We start from the raw sequence: 22,199 nt of genomic DNA on the forward strand, positions 1-22,199 counted from the left end.
CTAGCATCGTAGATAAAGTAGGTTATCATATTCTCTTATTTTGGAGCCCCCGACCTTCTGCTTCCAAAGGCACTTAATAGTGCTAGTATTGCTTGAGCCCAGCTGGCCGGTTCCATGCCCACCCCACACGTGATGCAGGACGTCCATATCAGGACATCTGCGTCAGCAGGTTTCCATGGCCGCTCCCTGCATTCGTCGGGGGAACCGTTCCCGAAGTCCCTTCATCTTAGGGCGTCCACGAGACCCCTAAGACCCAGATTGCTAAGCGCTCATGAGATAAAGACGGAGGACTCGGGGCTGCGAGAGCGCGAAGGCAGCAAGGAGGCCGGGGGAGCGTCCGGGGCCGCGAGCCCCCTGTGGCGCCGCGATAGTTGTGCCCAGGTTGGACGAAGGGTTCATTCATCAAATGCCGCTATAAAAGCAGCGGCGGCGGCACCGATCCGCCGACCGCGTCTGCCGCGGGCGGCCCAGGAGCGGAGACCCAGCCAGAGGCGGTGCCCGCGCTCCCACCCGGCTCGGCGCCGCCGCTCCGACTGTCCCCGGCCCGCGGGCCCTTGGCCTGGCTGGCACTAACCGCGACCATGCTGATCCCCCGCTTCAATGCCGACCACTAGGCGCCCTTGTCTGGCTGCAGCAGCACCCCCCGGGCCGGGGACAGTCTCACCTCCAGCAAGGGCTCCCCCGTCAACGCGCAGGTAAGGCTGGCTTCGCGGGGCTCGGCGCCACGGGGAGGAGACACTGGGACGGGGCGCTCAGGAAGACGAGTCGGGGATCCCCGGCCGGAGCAACCCTGTCTCGGGAGCCCCAGAGGTGTGCGGCGCGCACGCACGCTTGTCACAGTAGGCATTGGTTCTCCTTTCCCGCGGCAGGCTCCTTCGGCGCTGCCCCCGGCCTGCGCTCTCTGCCCGGTCTCTCACATTAGTTGGGGCAAACATGTGCCAAGCAAGCACTCGCTAACTAGAACCTGGCTTCTCGGGGGAGGTGGCAACAAACGGCAATCCCCCCTCGCCTCGCAGCCTGGACCCGGGAAGAGGAGCGGGGAGGAAAGTAAAGCAGACCAAGGTGCTGTTTTCCAGTTGGCATAAAGGCAGGCTAGTGGTGGCGGGGGCCCTGGAGAGGTGAGGCTGCTCCAGAAATAAAAACACCATCGGTGGGAATTTAACTTGCTGGTAAAGGTGAGTGTGCAAGCAGTGCTGATAAACGTGACGTAGAATCAGGAAAACTGACTTATTTTGCACTAGAGAATAAGTATTGAAGAACTAAGGAAGTGAAAAGAAAAACAAATTTTTGTTTGCATAAAAGTAATTCTAAGGTATAGGGCGTGCAAGAGGTAATGATTAGCTGGAACAGCAAATCCGCAAGACTAACCTTGCTGAGGGTTTGATTTTAACAGAAACCTCTCACCATCCATAATAGGTTGCATATGCAGCTTGATTATACGCTTGCAGGTTAGGCCAGGAGCATCTCGGTTTTGCTTTACTCTCTCTTTACCCTTTAACTGAGCAGTTTGGTACAGCTAAGTGGGCTAGTGCACATCCTTGCCCTGCAGTAGGACCACTTTCTTGTCCCGTAAATGCTTGAACAAGAGTCTGTGGAAGTGGTTAGAACTCTCAGCCCAGGGAGCAGGTTGGCACTGATCACAACAAAGTTAAAGTGATTCTTGGTATCCATCGCACAACATTCAAAGAGTCAATGTTAACTCCTGTGTCTTTGATTCATTTGAGCATGTACCTCAAGAGTAGGTCTTCATAAAATAAAACACTTTATGGAGCCCACATCCAGGGTCTCGTTTGGAGAGAAGGGGCTATAGGTAGCCCTAGCCCTACTTTTGTTCCAGGTTAGAATCATTGTTTCCTATGCTTCTCAAAGTGTGGTCAGATTCTACCTGCAGTTGAATCACTAGAGATGATGCTTTTTTTTTTTCAAATAGGGATGCTTTTAAAAAATGCAGGGGCCAGCCCCGTGGCCGAGTGGTTAGGTTCGCGCTCTGCTTTGGCGGCCCAGGGTTTTGCTGGTCTGGATCCTGGGCGCAGACATGGCACCGCTCGTCAGGCCATGCTGAGGCAGAGTCCTACATGCCACAGCTAAAAGGACCCACAACTAAAATATATAACTATTTACCGGGGGGATTTGGGGAGAAAAAGCAGAAAAAAAAAAAAAGATTGGCAACACTTGTTAGCTCGGGTGTTAATCTTAAAAAAAAAAAAAGTACAGATGCCTGGTACTACCTCCACATTTACCAGATTCCCTGGAGGTGGAACCCAGGAATCTGCATTTTATTAGTCTCCCCAGTTGATAATCCTTGGCAGTGACAGAGAGGGCAGGGAAAGGCTCCCTGACAGAGGACGTGGTTTCATCCATGCTGGGAGCTCCCTAGGAGGAGCTGCCTCATTTTATATGAGGGAGTCAGTCTCCTAGATACGTTAGCTAACTCCTTAGCAGGGTTTTCCTGGGCTCTCCCCTGGGTAGAAAAGACAGTGAAAAAAGAAAAGTGCTTGATTCACTCTCTTCAACATCTCTTATTACCGCTAAGTTACCATTTAAATGGTTGGCTAGAATCAAAGACAGATAACACCAAGTGTTGGTGAGGATGTGGAGAAATCGGAACCTCACACCCTGCTGGTGGGAACATAAGATGGTGCAGCCTCTTTGGAAAACAGTCTGGTAGTTTCTCAATTAAATAGTGTGACCATATGACCCACTAGCAATTCCACTCCTAGCTATATACCCAAGAGAAATGGAAATGTAATTTAAATTCTAACCATTTCTTCATCACTGATTTTTACACAAAAGTACCATTTGATCTACTCATTACTTTTTAAAAATGTCAGGTAACAACCCTATCCACTACTTTCCTCACTTTCTTAAGTTCTAGAAGACAGACCTTTTTTCCTCCTCACAGGAAATATCACCTAAGTTAGCGTTCTGTTTTGCTTTGGTCAATAAAACTTAAAACCCAAATTGTTCCCGTGCCAGTCCTATACTGCCTTATGCTGAAGTGTCATATTTTGTAGGTTAATTTTGTAATAAAGGTAGGGAATTTAAAAATTAGCCTGGGGCCATTAAGGGTGAGGGAAGAATAGTGTTCTATACCAGGATATTACTTGAATATTTGTCTACAACTTTCCCCTAAGACCATAAGTCTCTTAAGGGCAGTTTCTGGTCTTTTTTTTTTTTTGGTGAGGAAGATTGGCCCTGAACTGACATCTGTAGCCAATCCTCCTCTATTTTGTATGTGACATGCTGCCACAGCATGGCTTGATGAGCGGTGTGTAGGTCTGGGCCAGGGATCTGAACCTGCAAACTCAGGGCTACTGAAGCAGAGCACATGAACTTAACCACTACACCACCGGGCCAGCTCCCAGTTTCTGGACCTTACATTCTCAGCAGAGCAGAGTTCATGCCTTATACTATTAGGAACTCAGATATTGAATTGAGTCATTTTTTAATAAAGCTACATATATATAATAATGTAGCTACCAACCTATCCACATTTTCTCTACCTGATGAATGCATCCACTAGATTTTTTCAGTGTTAGCCCAAAATATACATATTATGATATGGTTCTAACAGCTTTTATATGGCTCTCTCGAATAGCACTTTCATAAAATCAGTACCAAGCTAAAGAACCTAGAAGGTCTATTCTACATCGAGACTAGGCTCCCCCATGAGATTTAAAGCCTTTCATTATGTTAGAACCCATTTCTCTCTAACCTGCAGGCCCAGTTTAAGCAAATTAAGCTGGAGCAAGAATCCTGGGAAACTCTGTCGCACTTCCTCCAAACACTTTCCCTTCCCACTGCCTTCCTAGCAATTCACTGAGTCCTCTTACTGACAGTCTTAACAACTAAACATGCATATGTTACTCAGCAATCTCACCAAACTCAACAGGCTGCCCGCCTTTCACCACCTCACCACCAGCTGAGGGTGTGATTTTCCTATTCAGGCTTTTCTACCTGATCACCCCACTCTGCACCAGCTAGATGGTGAGCAAGAAGGCTCTACCTCACCAGCCCTAAAAATATGACCTGGGCCTATCCTAGTGAGGGTCCAGTTGACCCCATTTCTTTCAGGAATCAGTAACTTCTAAAACATAGGAGAGGGGCTGGCCCTGTGGCCGAGTGGTTAGGCTCGCATGCCCAGGGTTTCGCCAGTTTGAATCCTGGGCGAGGACATGGCACCCTCATCAGGCCACGCCGAGGTGGTGTCCCATATGCCACAACCAGAGGCACTTACAACTAGAATATATGTACTGGGGGGGCTTTGGGGAGAAGAAAAAAAAAAAAGATTGGCAACAGATGTTAGCTCAGGTCTTAAAAAAAAATCCTTGAACACTCAAGGCACACCATGCCAGCCTTCATGCAGCCAAATGTTTAAAAACCTGCCAGTGAGATACTGTGCTAGGCTTAGTCAGCTTTTTTCCTCAAAAGAATTGTCTTCCTTGGGGAATAAGTCTGTTAAGCCCAAACTGCCAGTTTATGCAACAATAAAGCTCTACTATGCGAGAACACCACAAATTTTGAGATATGTTGACAGCAGAATGAAATGCATGTAGCCACAAATTTGAGAGACAAAGACAGACAAAACCACAGCCAGTGTGCACAGCTCATGGCAAAAAGCAAGGGCTAGTGGTGGTGTTCTAGAAGCTAAGAGAGGTCTCCTTTATATTCTGTCTTGCTCATGAAGAATAGTTTTGAGACCTGTCTCCTTTTCACAAACAATTCAGTTCGCACTATAACTCTTATGATGAGGAAATGCAAAAGTTTATGTTCAGAATAAGAAAGCATGTGTACAGCTATAGTATATGAATTTTCCAACCAATCAGAATAAACCATAAAATACCAGCCTTGGAGTTTTGAGGCAAAGAGGGGCAGGGTCATGTGCAATTTGAACTAAGAAGTAAATTTTTAAAAGGCCTCTTATGGGGGGGCAGGCAGGTAAGTGAATGGATGAATGGAGAGGCTCCATCCAGGAAGCCCATAAATTGTGACAGTCTACCTTCCCAGAAACCAGAAGCTCCTCAGTTTCAAGTATCTCAGTGAGTCCTTACCCTCCAATTAGACTCACTTGTATACTGATTCCTGGCGTTAACTCAAGGGCAAAAAATGTAGTTTATAGCTTAGTAAGCTTTGACACACTCACTCACACCAAAGGTGCATGTAAGGTTATGTGCTGCTTCCTTATTTTCATGGGGAGAAAGGGGTAAACCAGGACAGAAAGGAGGCAAATTTGACTTAGACTTTGGTTCTGCTGAAGGGCAGCCTTGCTAACCACTTAGCAGGGAGAGGCAGAAGCATCTAGTTCTAAGATGTTTTTTTGAAACAGTTGGCATCCTGCAGCTTTGTTATAAGGAGATTCACAATATTTCCTAAATAAATGACCAACATTGAGGAGGCTAGAAGTCTGAACACTCTAGGCAGAAGGACCCTTTTCTACAGGGGGTCCAAAGTCTTTTTTACTTCTAATTATTCTCACGTGGTCTTCTAAAGGTATCTCACCAACAACTGTTAGTGACTTTCGCCCTAAGTGACAACACAGTTCATTCCAGCTGACACTGGACACTGAACAATCTTACTCCAGGGCTCACACTTTAAATGGTCCTTGTGGCTGGCCCCATGGGACAGTGGTTAAGTTTGGCCCATTCCACTTTGGTGGCCTAGGTTTACGGGTTCATATCCTTGGCACAGATCTATACCACTCATCAGCCATACTGTGGCGGCAACGCACATATAAAGGAAAACTGGCACAGATACTAGCTCAGAGCTAATCTTCTTCAGCAAAAAAAAAAAAAAAAAAAAAATGGCCCCTTGACAAGAAATGCCTGCTGCTTTTATGTGAGACTAATGCAAAGAGTCACTCTCTTGCTTCCTTTCAGCTTTGATTCCTTTTCAGCAAGGCAGTCAGCCCTTAGTAGGTCCTTCTACTGGTTTAAAAACCCACTCTCAGGGGTCCAGTAACTGGACAAATGAAGGTAATGACTGTCACCTAGTAAAATTTTTACGTGCACATTAGCTTTTTACTTGTTTAAAACCTGTTATCAGGGGCCGGCCCCATGGTCAGAGTGGTTAAATTTGCGCGCTCCGTGTTGGCAGCCCGGGATTTCGCTGGTTCAGATCCTGGGCACAGACATGGCACTGCTCATCAAGCCACACTGAGGCAGCGTCCCACATGCCACAACTAGAAGGACTCACAACTAAAAAAATATACAACTATGTACTGGGGGACTTTGGGGAGAAAAAGGAAAAATAAAATCTTTAAAAAAAAAACCTAAAAAACCTGTTATCAAATATTCCATTCCAATGTTATTCCACAATATTAGTCTTCCAATGTTATTAACCTGCCAAATTTCCCAACAGGCCAATTGGAATTCATGCACGTGTATTAATAACCATGTCATGCAGGCCAGGCAGCTCTAAGAAAGCAACACACAAGGCACATGGAACACACAGCATAACGGATCTATTCTGCGGTGAATTTTATTGAATTCATAGCAGACATTCCTTTATGAAAAACAAAAAGCTCAAGTTGTACAAACATGCATTTTGGGACAAACTAACGATGAGGCTGGGACCAAACACCAGTTCATACCACAGCCCACAGGAAGGCGCTTTCATTCAAACAAACAGACAGCAACGGTGGCAACAGAATGAGACCAAAAAGGCACTGGAACTTTTTGTGAGTTCTGGCTAGGCTCTGACCAGTCTAGCATTCTTTTCTTAATAGCCAGGTAAACAAGAGAATTCATCTGCTAATGCCAGAAATTTTAAAGCTCTTAATCCAGTTAGAAATGACTGTAACGGAGGACCTTTTTTTCTAGCTAGCTGCTTCCCCAATTCCAAGTTGCCTAGCAGGTTAATTTCAACGTAACAGAAAGTGTCATCTGGCTGGCTGCACCATGCACTGGTGACAGGGACAGGTTTAATGTGTTTTGTGCTCAGGTTGCTGGGTCTCCTGGCTGGCTGTATCCTACTCTGTGCCTTTGTTCTGAGCATTCTGAGACTCGGTCAGCTGAGGATAAAAGGGACCTACCAGCCAGTTGAGGGGTGTGTTGTTAACAAGATAATCCATCACATCATCCAGAGACTCCTTCATTTTCTGCAGCTGTCCCTTGCTAGAAGTGAGGAGGCCCTCCGACACTTCCTGAAAGGAGGCAGCATTGTGGAACACCGAGTAGATGTCTCCAGCCATCACCCCCAAGTGACTGGCCTGATCTTGGATGTTCTGTGGTAACCCCTGGACGCTGCACAGGAGGGTGTGGCACGTGGTCTGGAGCTGCTGAGTCAGGTTGCGAGCAATAGCCAGGGTACGTGACTCAATGTGCTAAAAATAAAACAAGTTTAAAACATTAACCGTGGATCCAACAGTGCTATGTATGAATTAGTTCAACTACAGTAAGCTGGCCATGTGTCTACCACATAGGTGGCTTCTTGGACATTTTAAAATCCTTATAACAAGCCTGGGTGCAGCAGTATTATTCACATTTCACAGATACACATACTAGCTTTTGGGACCCATCAGAGAACCACTTTCTAGGACTACAACACGCTGTTTCTTCTGTCTGGAATGTTAGTCCCTGTATTGTCCTTTCACCTCGTTTATTCACTTGTTAGGTCTCAGCTTAGCACTCATCTCTTCCGGGAAGCCATCTGACTACCCTCCTCACTTCAAGGTTGATTTAGGTAGCCACCCTATATATTCTCATACTGCCTGTCTTTATGCCTTCAAAAAAGGCTGTGACAATAAAAATGCCTACCTCCCCTGTTAGTCTGTACCCATTATGAGAGCAAGGCCCATGTTTCTCATTTAGTTGTATCCCATTAGGGGTAATATGTTTATCTGTAGGTTGGAAGATAAAGTTACAGCACAGTTTTGCTTTTCTGTCACATAACAAGCAACCTATGTACACGGTATTGTTCAAACTTCTGATAGAGTATTCTAAGAGGAATAATGGGAAAATTGAAATGAAAGCCTGATGAGAGCTTCTTCAGAAACTGGAGTGGGTGACTATCCCAGCTGTCTTACTTACCTCAGCACAGTGGGATTCATCTGTATCATCATGGCCAATGTTTCTCTTCCACTCCACCCAGGAGAGATAGAGCTTATCCTGAGCATCCTGAATTTTCTGGTTGGCACTATGCACATTGTTCCTGGCAAATTCAATCTAGAACGCATTGAAATAAAACAAAGGAACAAACTAGTCAGACATTCATGTTAGCCTGTTCTCAGATCTATGATGTCAATCAGATACATATGTGTAAAATACAAATTAAAATTACAAAAGAAGGGGCCGACCCTGTGGCCGAGTGGTTAAGTTCACGCACTCTGCTTCGGGCAGCCCAGGGTTTTGCCAGTTCGAATCCTGGGCGCAGACATGGCACCCCTCATCGAGCCATGCTGAGGCGGCATCCCACATGCCACAACTAGGAGGACCCACAACTAAAAATACACAACTATGTACCAGGGGACTTTGGGGAGAAAAAGGAAAAATAAAATCTTTAAAAAAATAATAATAATAATTAAAAAAAAAAATTACAAAAGAAAAAGGAATTCCAAGTTCTTCTTCCCTGTTGTCAACCACCTGCTTCCCCTTCCAAGAATAAACCAGTTTCTAATGGCAGTACAATACAAACTGTTCTATAACTTGGCAATCTTTAATGACTACACAATAGTCTTTTGTGATATATCCATTGAATTAATTCCCCAGTACTTGACATGCATTGTTTATAGTCTTTTGCAACTCTAAACAACTTCACATGTGTAGAATAAATTTCTAAAAGTAAAACTACTTGAGGCATAGACATGTTTGTAACTTTCCTGGAATAGTCCCTTGAATCTGCCAGAAGTGCCCAAGTTCACCCCTTTCTCCACACCACTGCCCAAGCGTCACACTTTACCAGTGTGAAAGGACAAGATAGGCATCAGTAATTTGACCCTTCAGTGTAAGATTCACATCACTTCATATATTTCTACTATTTATACTTCCTTTTCTGTGAGTTGTCTGTATACTCGTTGCCCATTTTTCTATTGGGTTCTTGATAAGATAAAGATAAGATTCTTGGATTTCATGATTACGTTTACTCTCAAGCCTCAAGATAAATGAGCTCACTTCAGATACCTTTAAATGAAGTTTCACTCACCAGGTTAACAGTGGAATGGAGCTGAGAAATGGTCGCTTGGCTTCTCTGCTTCACTTCTTTAACCCTGCTGAGAGCCTGCTGGTAGGCACGTGAGCGGAGCTTGCTAGATAGGGATCCCAGTCTGATATAATAACTTGGCTTCTGCATTGGATCAAACCCTTCGACTTTTTTGGCTTCTTTTTCTGAAGTTAGAAAGACGGGACAAAAATGTAAGGAGATCACAGCTCTAAGTGACAGGCCTGGACTCTAACCTGCACCTTGACTTTGTCGATTCTACCCCACCCACCTAACAATTAAGCAATCATTTTCCCAAGACAGCTCGTCCGCTGCTGGGCTTGACCACCCAGGACTTCTCACTGTCTCGGACATTTTCATCTACACATGCCTCTTCCCACTAGAGCTTCTGGGCAACACGGTACCTGGCACCTAGTCAGCACTGAATGTTTAATGATTCTGTAAAGCAGCCCATTAAAGACAATTCATTTATAGAAAATATTTCTCTAGGCTAATTTCTCCTAAAGTTTCAAAACTTACTACGTAAAATTGAATGTGAAACATGATTGCTTTAAGAAGGAAAATCTATAGAGACAAAGATTAGTGGCTGCCTAGGGGAGGGGGAATGGAGATTGACTGCATTGAAGGATCTTTTGGGTGATAGAAATGTTCTAAAACTGGATTGTGGTGATGGTTGTGCAACTCTGTAAATTTAGAAGGAAAACAGGTAAATTTTTTGGTATATAAAGTATATCTCAGTGAAGCTGTTTAAAAAGATTGCTTTAAGGGGCCGGCAGGTGGCATAGCGGTTAAGTGCGCACATTCTGCTTTGGTGGCCCCGGGTTCGCCAGTTCCAATCCCAGGTGCGGACATGGCACCGCTTGGCAAGCCATGCTGTGGCAGGCATCCCACATATAAAGTAAAGGAAAATGGGCACAGACGTTAGCTCAGGGCCAGTCTTCCTCAGCAAAAAGAGGAGGATTGGCAGCAGATGTTAGCTCAGGGCTAATCTTCCTCAAAAAAAAAAAAAAGATTGCTTTAAGATACAAAACATTATTTCAAGACAAAAATCCAATTACCTAGTTCTTCCTCAGTGAGAGGGAGGTACTGGTCTACCAGCAGCTCTGATCTGGTGAGCGCATTTTCTACTCCGCTGCTCACCAGCTGCACCATCCGACTTCCCAAGACAGTGTTAATGCTGCCATTGACCACAGACTTGGTCTTCTCCACACTGCCCGTCACCGCTCCTTTGGTCCTGTCCATCACCCCAGTGATCGTGCTGGCCACAGAATCCTTGGCCCCAGTCACAGTAGTCGTCACAGCATCTTTTGCCCCATTCATAGCACCTCTGGCATTGGCAACAACCTACAAAAAGAAAAACGCAGGTCACTTGGCTGGTGAGAAACATGGACATAAATACGTATTTAAGGTCTTGACTAAGGTTTTAAAGAGTTGAGTTAAAAAGGAATCTGGCTCTTTCACTCCCTAGCTTTAGGTCTGGGGCACGTCACTAAGAGTTGATGAGCCTCAATTTCTTTATCAGGTATATTTGCCCCACCTGCCACCACTCAAGGATTGTTGGAGGAGCAAATGAGGTAATCACATATAAAATTTGTCAACTTGTCAGGATGGTTTTTTTTTTTTAACCAGGTGAACCTGTGGTAAGGTACAAGGGTTACTCTAGAGAATGGGATTTTCCATGTTGACATGCTTATACTGAGAGCAGCTCGTGCATACCTATGAGCATAGATGTAGGTACCATGCAAACATGGCCCTCTGCACATGGCCCCACAAGGCCAAAACATAGGCAGAGATGTCAGTTCTCCATCCTACTGGATGTATTCTCAGATACCAAGTGAGAAAAGCTTCTCGATACCACCTCTGCCATTTATCCAATACCACATGAGCATCAGTTATTTGAGAGAGCAATTTTACCTGCAGAGGCAAAGCCATAAGCTGATACAGACCAGACTAAAAGTATTCTAGTCCAAAGGTAGATAGTTCATCTCTGCTTCTTAGACATAAGCTGACAATTCAGGAAGTAAGGGAGTGGCAATTACTCTTTGAAAAATATATCCAGGTTTAGGGAACAAATAAGTATTTCCTAATTATCGCATGCACAGCCTGGGCTAAATAGATAGAATATGGAAACGTGAGATGGCAAGCCTCAGCACTCTTGTCCCAAGCTCACCTGGTTTGTTGGCTGATTCAGAATAGGCAGTTTCTCCTCAATCCTGTCTAGCCCCTTACAGGCATAGGTATTGGCAAGCGCAACTAGAAGAGTCACAAATAGGAGAAATCTTAATGGTGTAGGTAAGAATGAATACATTATTCTTATTATAAAAAGCAGCAAGAATATTGGTCTTGCTTTACCACACAATGTGTTGACTGGCTTCTCTAGCTCAGACAGAAGAGGCTTGGCAGGTTGCTGGCAACTTTCTTCCACTGACAGAGAAATAAGGGTGTGTGGGGGAGCAGCAGGCAGAGACGGTGACAGGACAAGTAGGAAGCTGGCTAAGAAGCTTCTTCCTCATCAACTTGCCTGTAAGGTTAATGCCAAGAGAAGCCAGGCTCACCTGAACCCTCATTCAGGGAATAAGGTATCTGAAAACGCCCTCAAAATTACCATTTCCATGCTACTTTAATCCCCAGCTACACTTAATTCAGTAGTGGCAGTGTATTTTGGGTTATCACCAGGAAACAGTATGTTAACAGCACCCTGCATCTCCCTAACAAGATCCAGATTGTGGTCGAAGCTTCCCCCTCAATGAGCACCATGCCAAGCACTAGGGCTAAATGCCTTTTGGAAGCAGCAGAGTTGGAAATCTGGTCTCTAAAGGTTTCTTAAAATTCTAAAAGTCCATGACCTAACCATTTGGGGGAATGATTTAAATCTTTATTCAAAAGTAGTTCATAATGGGGAGAAATTGGGACCTTCATACACTGCTGGTGGGATGTAGAATGGTGCAGCCACTCTGGAAAACAGTCTAGCAGTTCCCCAAAAGCTCTGAGTTATTACATGACCCAGCAATTCCATTCTTAGGTACAGACCCAAGAGAATCGAGAACATATGTCCACGTGAAACCTTGTACACAAACATTCCCAACAGCATTCATTATTCGTAATTGCCAAAAAGTAGAAGCAACCCAAACATCCATCACTGATGAATAAATAAAATATGATCTATCCACATGATGGAATATTATTCCATAATAAAGAGGAATGAAGTACTGATTGACGCTACAATATGGCTAAACCTTGAAAACATTATGCTAAGCGAAAGCAGCCAGTCACAAAAGACCACATATTTTATGATTCCATTTACGTTAAGTGTCCAGAACAGGCAAATCTATAAACAGAAAGTAGATTAGTACTTGCCTGGGGTGGGGGTTGAAAGGAAATGGGGAGTGAGTGCTAATGGGGGTCTAAGGTTTCCTATTTTGTTTTAATATTTAAACTGCTTAATCTTTCTCTGTATTTTTAAATTGTGGTAAACAGATATAACATAAACTTCACCACTTTATTTCTAAGTGTACAATTCAGTGGCATTCACAATGTTGTGTAACCATCACCACTGTTACTTCCAGAACCTTTTCATCATCCCAGACAGAAACTGGTATGAGGCCTCTTTCTGGGATGATGAAAGTGTTCTAAAATTGATCATGGTGATGCTTGTACAACACTGTAAATATACTAAAAACTACTGAATGGTACACGTTAAGGGGTGAATTGTATGGTGTGTTTATTATCTCAATAAAGATGTCCTTTATTTTTTTAAAAGCAATTCATGTACACTGTAGTCCCAAGGAAGTCAGCTATTTCATTTCACCCACGGGCTCCCCTTATGATCTCAGCTACCAACACAGAAGCATCTCTGGGTGATTTTTTTTTTAAGTGTCATGAGCATCCACCATTGCTCTGAAGCAGGCATTCTACAACCATGAGGGTCACCTGGCAGTTTCTAGGTAAAGGCAGTATGTGCCTCAGAAAAGCCTGAGGATTCCGGATGTTGCTGCTGTGTCCTTAGGGCATAAGGCTGGTATTCACCATATTCAAGCCAGCTCCTGGCTCACCCCAGCCTGAGTCCCTAGGACTGAATCTTGAGGGGAAAATCAGAACTCACTTTGTGGCTCTAGCTTTTGGATGAGAGGCAGAGCACTCGACACGGCCACCGAGGTGATGGTCTTCACGCCCTTCTCTGCCATCTCACACACAGACTTCAAGCAGGGATACTGATCCTTGGTACTGATGTAAGCGGAGGAGACGAGGTCATAGGTGGAGCTCACCAAGGGCAGGTTGGCCACCCGAGTCACGACGCTCTGCAACCAAGGGGGACGGAGGTGTTAACTTCTCAAAACACATGGGGAGGGAAGGAATCAAGAAAGGGCCATGTACCCATTCACAACAATGTGGATGGACCTCGAGGGTATTATGTTAAGCGAAATAAGTCAGTCAGAGAAAGACGAACTCTATTTGACTCCACTCATAGGTGGAAATTAGTATATTGAGAAGGAGATCTGATTGGTGGTTACCAGGGAAAAGGGGGGGTGGGGGGAGGGTACGGAGGGGGAAGTGGTGTACCCACAACATGACTAACAAAAATGTACAACTGAAATCTCACAAGGTTGTAATCTATCATAACATTAATAAAAAAAAAAAAAAAAAAAAAAAAAAAGAAAGGGCCATGTAAAATTCTTACCGGCTGTGGATCAACTGCGGCAGATGCCATTTTCCTTCCTGGAAAAAGAAATCTGCGGAAGAGAAACTTATTTCAAGACACTAAGATAAGATTCTCCCAGATTCATTCCCCGACCCGAGCAAATGCTAATTTCAAGTAGAGAAAAGTCCCTGCTGAGGTAAGTGGAGTTTTCGCCCTGCTTCCACCCCCTGGCTCTCAGTGTTCTCGCCGGGCAAACAGCTTCGGAGGGAAGGTTCAGGGCTCGCGGTCAACTTTCAACACAAAAGAGGCTCGGCAGCGAAAAGCAAAGTTGTTGATACATTTGTCTTTGTTTCTCCACCAGGATGCCAGAAATGCCTTTTGAAGAGGAATATCTTTTCACAAAAATGCTAACCAAGTTAAAGTCTATGTTAAAACTACAGAGAGATTTCAAGTAGAAGACATCTGGGACGGTCAGGACCATCAAGCTGGAGCCCTTTGGGGGGAATTTATTCCTTGCTTGTGAAAGAACTGAAACCAGTTCAGGGACAACTAAGCAAAGAGGAAGGTGCTCCGAGGAAGTGAGAAAGCGTTTCAGCTTCTAAACGTAAATTTAGCGCCCCCAACGACCCGCACCCGAAAAACTGCCTCTTGCTAAGCAGCAGGGCTGGGAAGGAAACGTGCGCGGCCGCCCGCGGCCACTTCCGGGCCCGTCGCCCCGGTTCTACGAGAAATGAGTAAGAATCACGCGGAACTCAGAAGGCAGGCGCCGGGACCGACACCCCGCTGTCGCCGTGCACCCCAGAAAGTCCTTATAAGCATTTCCTTATAAATAATCTCCTTTCGGGACAAGAGGAAACGGTTACCCCGAAAGCAAGCCAAGAAGTTACAGCTGCGCTAAAGCTGCCGGCAGGAAAGCAGCCTCCACAAACAAAGCAACGTCGACACCCCAGGCCTGGAGCCCGCCCTGCGCCCGGGGACCCCCAGGACCCCCTCCCCCTGCCACGGCGCTGTGGGGGACCCAGGCCGGCTCGCTAGTCACAGAGGGGGCGCGCACCCACTGACCGACAGCAGCGAAAAGGCGCGAGTGCGGGGAGTCCGCGCGGGCGGCTCGAACAAGCTGCACGAGGGTCTGGCGGCGGGGCCGCGGGCGCCGGGATATAGCCGGCCCCGCCCGCCCCCGCGCCACGTCACCGGCGGCCCGGGACACGCCGCGCCCGGAGGCCAGGGCGAGTGTCGCCCTCTGCCGCTTCCCGGCGCCTGCACCCCGCCGCCGCCCGCCTCGAGGGGCTGGGGGCCCCTGCCAGAATTAGGGGTCCTGCGAGGCCCGTGGCCAAAATGCGGCCGGTGCCCGCGCGGGTTTGTGGTTTTGCAAAAGGCGTGGAGGAGTCCGGCAGACATCTTAACGGTGACTAACCTGTTGGTTACCGTCAGCGATCAGAATAGAAACTGTCTTTAAAAATGGAAACGGTGGCTTCTAGACTTATTTTTAGCAAGCAGCTTCTAAAGTTTTGTGAAATTCTAACCCCGCGGTGGACCTGTACAGACTTCTGATTTACTGCTCTTTTGACTTTAAAGTCCGTTTTTCAAACATATGTCTAATTCAAAGTTGAATCAATTTCCAAAAGGGCTTAGAATACTATTGGTTGGTCTCCTTTTTTTCTCAGCGAGACTTAAACCCAAATCACTCCGGGATGATAGTTGCCTATGCTTATTATGCAAACGACCTTTTTTTTTTTTTTAAGTTGTGGGTTTTTTGTTTTTTTTTTTTTAAAGAAACCAACATCTGACTCCCAGTGTTTCTGTGTGTAAAATGCAGGGACTTGAACAGAGTTTTTGAGCACACAAGTTGTGCAACCGCCGGGAGCTAGGTAGGGTTCGGTGGACCTCCCCCGGAGTGCGGGGCGGGGGATCTCCGGATGACGTTGCCGCGAGCCTCGTCCTCCCGGGGCGCTTTTGGGGAAGGTGGACAAGAGAGGACAGATGGGAGGTGCGAAGAGGAGCTGGCGCCGGGATGGTCCCCAGGTCCTTGGCCTTCAGGATGGGGAGCAACAGGCGGCGGCAATGATGCAGGAGGCTGGCGGGGGGCTTCCTCAAGCAGTGAAATTTGAATTTTGGGAAGCCTTACCTCAATTACTTAACTAATGTTGCAGGCATAGAGATAGTGTTCATCATATTCAATGCTCCAAACTGATCCATTAAAAATGTATCCCTCATACATGACTGACTACATCCAGAGGCCCTCAGCAAGAGAAAACAATTATGGTATCCTCCACCCCTCGCCCCGCCCGCAGGTAATTCAAAATAAAACACAAGTCTAAACCACAAAGTAACAATTAGGAAATCCAAAAACGTTCCCCTCTCCCCTGCCCCCGTTGACATCTTCAATGCTTTAAGCAATCAAATTACTTTCTTCTTTTCTTTTCTTTTCTTTTTGGCGTTCAGGCTTTGTTGGTGCTCTAAGCAGATATTTGCGGTTTGTTGTCCTCCCCCCACCCGCCCTGAAGTAAGAAGGCAGGAATGTACCGAATTTTAAATAATGATGATAGTTGTTTTTTACTTCTCCCTAATCTGACCTCTTATTTTGCAACAGAAGACTCTCGCCCTTTCACCTACAAATGCCTCCCTCTTTTCCTGTTTTGTTTTAAACCTGTGAATCACTTGCCCCCTTCAAAGTTCAGCAAGCTTCCTTTTGCTTCTCTATGCTGTGAAGAAGAGCGCTCACGGACTAATCCTGGGGCCAGCCTCTCCCAGCCCACAGAGGATGAAGCACACCAAATTCCGCACCTGCAACTCTCTGCCATCTTCTTGACTCTGTGACAACAGGAGCTAGTGGCAAGAATAACACCCAATCCCTCCAGGTGATTCTGATAGTCTCCAAAGTTTGAGAACCTTTATTTTACAAAAGTCTTTTTGCATAGTTGGTCAGGGGACTTGTGCATCAGAAACACCTAGGGTGCTTGTTAAACATTCTGCCCCAGACCTACTGTCTATCTTTGGGAGTGAGGCCCAGGAACCTGCATTTTAACAATCCCCCTTTTGAGTACCACCACTTTATTCTTCACAAAGCACTCTCACATGTTCCTAGTATTTGAGCTTCACAACAACATGGAAATGCAATGAAATGGGAATTCCTACTCCATCTTAATAAAGAAATAGCCTCCAAAAAGTTAGATGATTTGCCCGCAGTCTGTGACTGCCTAAGCAGCAGTCAGGCAAGACGAGATCCCAGGTGCACGGGCTGCGCTAGTCCTCTACTTTCTCTTTGCCTTAGTTGTTTTAGTTCTATAAAGCGGAAATAATAATGGTCCCTCACGTTCTAGGTGAAGGGGATATGGGTGTTCATTGGATTAGTTTTTCAACTTTTCTGGGGCTTTAAATGTTTCGAAATAAAAGGTTGAGGATATTATATAGTAATGAGAGAGAATGAACAGACCTGTAACTACATGCAATGTAATGTAAGCAAAAGAAGCTGTGATACTGAACCTCTTAATCTCAAATTCATGTGCCCGATGCGGAATGAGCCAAACACTGAGACACTGGTGCTTGGACACGGAGAAGGGTTTATTCGAATTGGTCAAAAAGGAGAAGACGGGAGCATGGGTTCTCTCAAATCCATCTTGACAACAGAAGAAAGCAGGGGGTTTTATAGAGCTAAGGGGTGTGCCAAGAGGAGTTTCAGAGAAACAGAGGGGTAATGTGTTTCCTTCACTCTCCATAACCCCCTGGGCAGTCTGACTTCTGGGTGTCAACAGGCAGCTGGGGTCTGGTTATCTGGTGATCCTTGAAGGCATTCTCTTTCCTCTGTAAAACAAACTCATAAATCCTTGCGACCCGCGAGTTACCCCAGGGCTTATTGGGAGTGAAAGAAACAAAGATTCGGACAAAAGAACTCTTGTAACTAATAAGCAGTGCTAGCAGGATTAGTGCAGGATACAAGGTTAATATAGAAAAAGCAGCATGCATATCCTTTAGCAGTGGATCATATATTACCATCATTAGCTTCATGCCAGACTTTCTTGTGATAGTCCTGCCTACCTTTGAAAATCCCTAATGTAATCTTCAAGCAGCTGTGAGAGTCCCTGAGAAGACTTGGCAGCTCCTGACCAATCCTCTGAATAGGCAGGAAATTGTGCGGATATAAATCTTGGAAAAAGTAAAAGCCCCCTGGGCTTCCTGTTCTTGTGACTCACTCCATTGAGCCTGTAGGCACTGTCTTCCACCTGTCAGAATGTAGTTTCCCCTTCAGGTCCTTGCGCACCACCACCCCCAATGGCTCACCTCCATATCTTTTGTTTATACTTGATTCCTCAGGCCTCTCAGAAGAGGGCTAATGGCCACAGGGGTTTAATCTAGTATTGACTGATGGCAATAACAAACCTCAGGCTTGGTGAAAGAAGTGTGTTAGAACCCCACCATTGGGCAGAGCCCTCAAAGTGTGTGGAGGAAGAATGTTGGAGGTGATGCGGTGACCTTTTGTGGTCTTGGTATGCAGATCATTTAGCACAGTGCATATTGTCAGGGAGCCAAGAACCCATTTTCCATGATGCCCAAAAGAATAACACTCTATTCAAGGAGGCCTTGCCATGCATGCAGCTCTGTGCTGGGCATGTTGGGATGCAACAGAGAGAAAATTCATGAACCCTGCTCTTGAAAAGCCCAAAATATAGTTAACATCTGAGGCTTCTGATTGTTGTAAAGGGGCAAGGTAATATTGTTCCTTTTCTCTCTCACTTTCTGTGTGTGTGTGTGTGTGTGTGCACGTGTGCGTAAGGTACTGATTCCTGCTCACCACCAGTCAGCTTACAGACACAGTTCCTTAAAGACATTCTTCATTTCTTCACCAAGTCAAGTACTGCTGCTCGAGCTCTCATTTTCCTTTGGCCTTTCTGGCTTTCTGGCTTTGGCACTGTCCTCCTACCCTCCAGCCACACTTCCTGTCTCTGTGGGGACATATGAGTGGGTGGTAAGCATTATAATGCTCTGGTCGGCTCTCTACCAGGGTTGCTTCCACAAGACTCAGCTTATTCAAATTGCTTCAAAAATCCTCTCCACTATCCTTACTCCGTAGCCCTTCCATGCATCGCTTCAGGGTCAACCACTGCTAGAATATTGGCCCCTGAGGGGTTCCTGCTTCTTTCCCAGCCAAGCACACTCTAGAAAGGAAGCCCTAATTGTTCTGACAAAATGTCCTGTTCATCCAGAATGAACTCTTGGTGGGGTCCTGGGAACTCACGCAAACAGCCAACCCAATTGCTGCCAGCCAATTCCAGGAAGATCCTTGAGGTAAGAGCCTGCAGGTTTCTCTGCCTCTTCTCCACCTTATGTTAACTGGTGTCCTACTAACAGCTTATAATACCCCCATTCTTCTGCTGACACCATTTCAACAGACTTAAACAGCTTCTTCCTTAGACTAGCATTTGTGGGTTTAAGATATTCCCTCCCAGACCAAAGGGCTACCTGCCAACAGTCCTTCTGGCCTGTTTAAATTCCTAGAATCTCTAGGATGGCCAGCATAATTACGAACCCCAGAGCACTAATAAGGACAACGAAAAGTGGACGTGGAGACTGGTAGGGGACAAATTATCCAACAAAGAACAACAACAACAAAAGAAACCTCAAGGGGCCGGCCCGGTGGCGCAGCGGTTAAGTTCGCACGTTCCGCTTCTCGGTGGCCCAGGGTTCGCTGGTTCGGATCCTGGGTACGGACATGGCACTGCTTGGCAGCCATGCTGTGGTAGGCACCCCACATATAAAGTAGAGGAAGACGGGCACGGATGTTAGCTCAGAGCCAGGCTTCCTCAGCAAAAAGAGGAGGACTGGCAATAGTTAGCTGAGGGCTAATCTTCCACAAAAAAAAAACAAAAAACAAACAGAAAAAAGAAACCTCAAAGTCTGCATGTCAACTAAACAGAAAACTTTGTGAAACTGAGCCTTACAATTTTACATAATTTAATAAAGCACAATTACCTTTTCAACAAGATAAAATAATTTTCATTTATAGGCGTAGATAATATGCCAGACATAATCACATTTACATAAATATTTTTAATAATAAAATATTAAAAACAAGCTGATAGGCAGCAAGCTGATGGGAAAAAGGATATGCCCATCCAGTGACTCAAACCGAAATGAATTTCATGAAAAGAAAGGCAAGATAGTGCATTGATTAGAAGCACAGCCTGGAATCACTCAGATCTATGCTTGATGCCAAAACAGTATTAAACTTGCAGGTAATGCCTCTGAGAGAAAATGGGAGGGAGCCAGGAGAGGCTGGGAGAGCCATCAGGCTGTGAGGCAGCCCTCACCAGGAGTGAAGAAGAGAAGGAAGGAAGGACGGTTAGGGGGAAGCATGTTAGACTGCAGTACACTCTAAGGACAGTTCAGCAAGGCAGTTGGGAAGCACTCAAACCCTCAGGATAGTTCCACGTCTCCAAAGAACCAGCCTGCCTTGATATTCCTGCCGCACCCTGCCACCGGCTGGGAGCAGCCTGTGGGCAGCATGGCCTCAGCTCAGACACATCAATGGACTTCAGAACGCAGCAGGGTCCCTCAGCCAACTGCTTCCTGAGGTTGGAAGGATATCTGAGAGGCATATCTCACAGCCCCACACTTAGTTTTCTTTTCAATAAAACAAGACAAAATCCGTGCCCACCAACCTCTTAGGGCAGTTGTATAGCTCTGAGGAGGCATTGTTTATGAACGCTTTGTAAACGGTAAAGTATGGAATATCTAAACCACTATTTACACAGGACTATGCCCCAGCCTGAGGTGTAGTTCTTCACACTCTCTCTGCCTCCTTTAATGCAAGACTGCAGCAGTAGGGTCTTCAGACCGCCAGTCTGTCTCTGAACCCCTCATTCTTCTAGATTACCCAACCTAGTTACTTCCTCAGCCCAGGCCTGTCTGGAAAGCAAGAAGGAAAAATGCAGTCCTTTGGCTCATAGCTAAAAACGTCCTCAAATAGATAGAGCCAGCTGGCTGCTGATGGGTCAGTCCAGCTCCACGATGCCCCACTTTATGAAGCTGGACATTGACTGCTTTGCTAACCAAGAGCCATGCACAGCAAGTGTTACCGAACCCAGGTTCGTTTTTGCCCGTTGCCCAGAAAGGCAAACACTGAGATGACGACACTGCAGTAGAGAGAGGGTTTAGTCACAAGGAGCCAAGTGAGGAAGTGAGAGAATGAGTCTCAAATCCGCTTCCCTGAAAATGGGGACTGAGGGATATTTATGGCATAGGGGGGCAAGGTGGTCTGAAATGTGGAGATAGGTGATTGGAGGTGAGGAAAGGTGAGGTAATTGGTGATCTGTGCAAGCAAGCGTAGTCAGACTTCTTGGCTCTTCATAGGATGCAAGTAAACAAAATGGTGGCATTAGCATGACCTGAGGGTAGAGTGTTTGTTGCTTATCAGACATCTGCGTAGACCCAGTTGATGGGTTGGTGCTCTCAATGGGCCTGAAGTGGACACAGGGTTCTAATTCCTGAAAAACAGCTCAAACACCCATTACCATGGCGACCCTGGCTCCAGGGAGATGTTATCTTAGGAACCTAGTGAGAGTCAGACAGCATATTGCCTAAACAGCACAGTGAACAATGGGGGGGTAAACAGCTAAAAGCTATAATCAGTAATTGCAAAAAGGAAAGAAACTTTAGTTCCTAGCCACTTAATCATCAGTGGCTAACTGTTTGCCGGTTTCATAAGTTCTGCAATTCAACACTTATTATACTACTTGGAAAAGAGGCAGACTGTTAGACTTGCAGAGCTCTATGTCTGTTATTTTATTTTTGAATAGGGAATGCATCCATATGTTCTGATATTCAAAACTTGCAAGACAAAATTCAGTGAAAAGTCTCCCTTCCATTCTGGTCCTCCAGACACAAAGTTCCCCTTCCTTGGAGACAACCAAAGTTCGTGTTTTCTTGTCTTTCCTTCCAGAGATATTTTATGTATATTTATGCTTATAAAATAATTTCTAAAACTGCTAAGAGGAAGTCCCTCAGAGAGCACCCATCATTTAGACTAGGCTAATGTTATTTAGACACATGTACTATGTACTAATTTATCTCATTTCTACCTACAGAAACCTCAGAGGTAGGAAACATAATTTTTTCAACATTTTAGTATGAAGATTTTCAAACACAAAGGGAAGCTGAAAGAATTGTTCGGTGTAAACCCATACACCCACCACCTAAATTCTACAATTAATAATTTGCTATATTTGCTTTAGTTATTATTCCCATTTTATTGCTGGGGAAATTAAGTCAGATGGTTTAGGTAGTTTAATTAAAGTCACTCAGCTGACACCGTGTGTTGGAGCTTTTTCCAACTCATCATACTACTTTGCTAGGGGATAAAGGTGGTAATGGTTTGCTGCAAAAACCTCATATGCTATCTTGTCTCTCATTT

At 45.5% G+C, this 22,199-nt stretch overlaps 1 protein-coding gene and 2 long non-coding RNA genes across 23 annotated transcripts in view; 1 reads left to right on the forward strand and 2 right to left on the reverse strand.

The window, feature by feature from the left end:
• Positions 1–22,199, reverse strand: part of PLIN2 (perilipin 2) — an 83,864-nt gene that overhangs the window by 8,190 nt on the left and 53,475 nt on the right. For 9 of the 21 annotated variants that reach the window (XM_070248253.1, XM_070248267.1, XM_070248259.1 and 6 more), the window contains 7 exons: positions 13,832–13,883; positions 13,256–13,451; positions 11,324–11,406; positions 10,212–10,497; positions 9,139–9,320; positions 8,028–8,162; positions 6,462–7,321 (listed from right to left, as the gene is read on the reverse strand). In XM_070248253.1, the coding sequence (XP_070104354.1) occupies positions 6,968–7,321; positions 8,028–8,162; positions 9,139–9,320; positions 10,212–10,497; positions 11,324–11,406; positions 13,256–13,451; positions 13,832–13,883 (1,288 nt within the window). In that variant the 3' untranslated portion in view covers positions 6,462–6,967. Of the gene's footprint in view, positions 1–6,461; positions 7,322–8,027; positions 8,163–9,138; positions 9,321–10,211; positions 10,498–11,323; positions 11,407–13,255; positions 13,452–13,831; positions 13,884–14,846; positions 14,992–22,199 lie in introns of those variants that run through there. The other 12 variants (XM_070248256.1, XM_070248250.1, XM_070248252.1 and 9 more) reach the window with 5 other exon arrangements.
• Positions 151–16,962, forward strand: LOC138920299 (uncharacterized). The gene is made up of 2 exons (XR_011431206.1): positions 151–695; positions 14,154–16,962. It is a non-coding gene; the product is annotated as an uncharacterized lncRNA (long non-coding RNA).
• Positions 17,333–20,001, reverse strand: LOC138920297 (uncharacterized). Its single transcript, XR_011431204.1, has 4 exons — positions 19,407–20,001; positions 18,582–18,732; positions 17,828–18,012; positions 17,333–17,593 (listed from the first exon to the last, which is right to left on the reverse strand). It is a non-coding gene; the product is annotated as an uncharacterized lncRNA (long non-coding RNA).

This window comes from Equus caballus, chromosome 23 (assembly GCF_041296265.1).
Source record: "Equus caballus isolate H_3958 breed thoroughbred chromosome 23, TB-T2T, whole genome shotgun sequence".
Taxonomy (NCBI): Eukaryota; Metazoa; Chordata; class Mammalia; order Perissodactyla; family Equidae; genus Equus; species Equus caballus.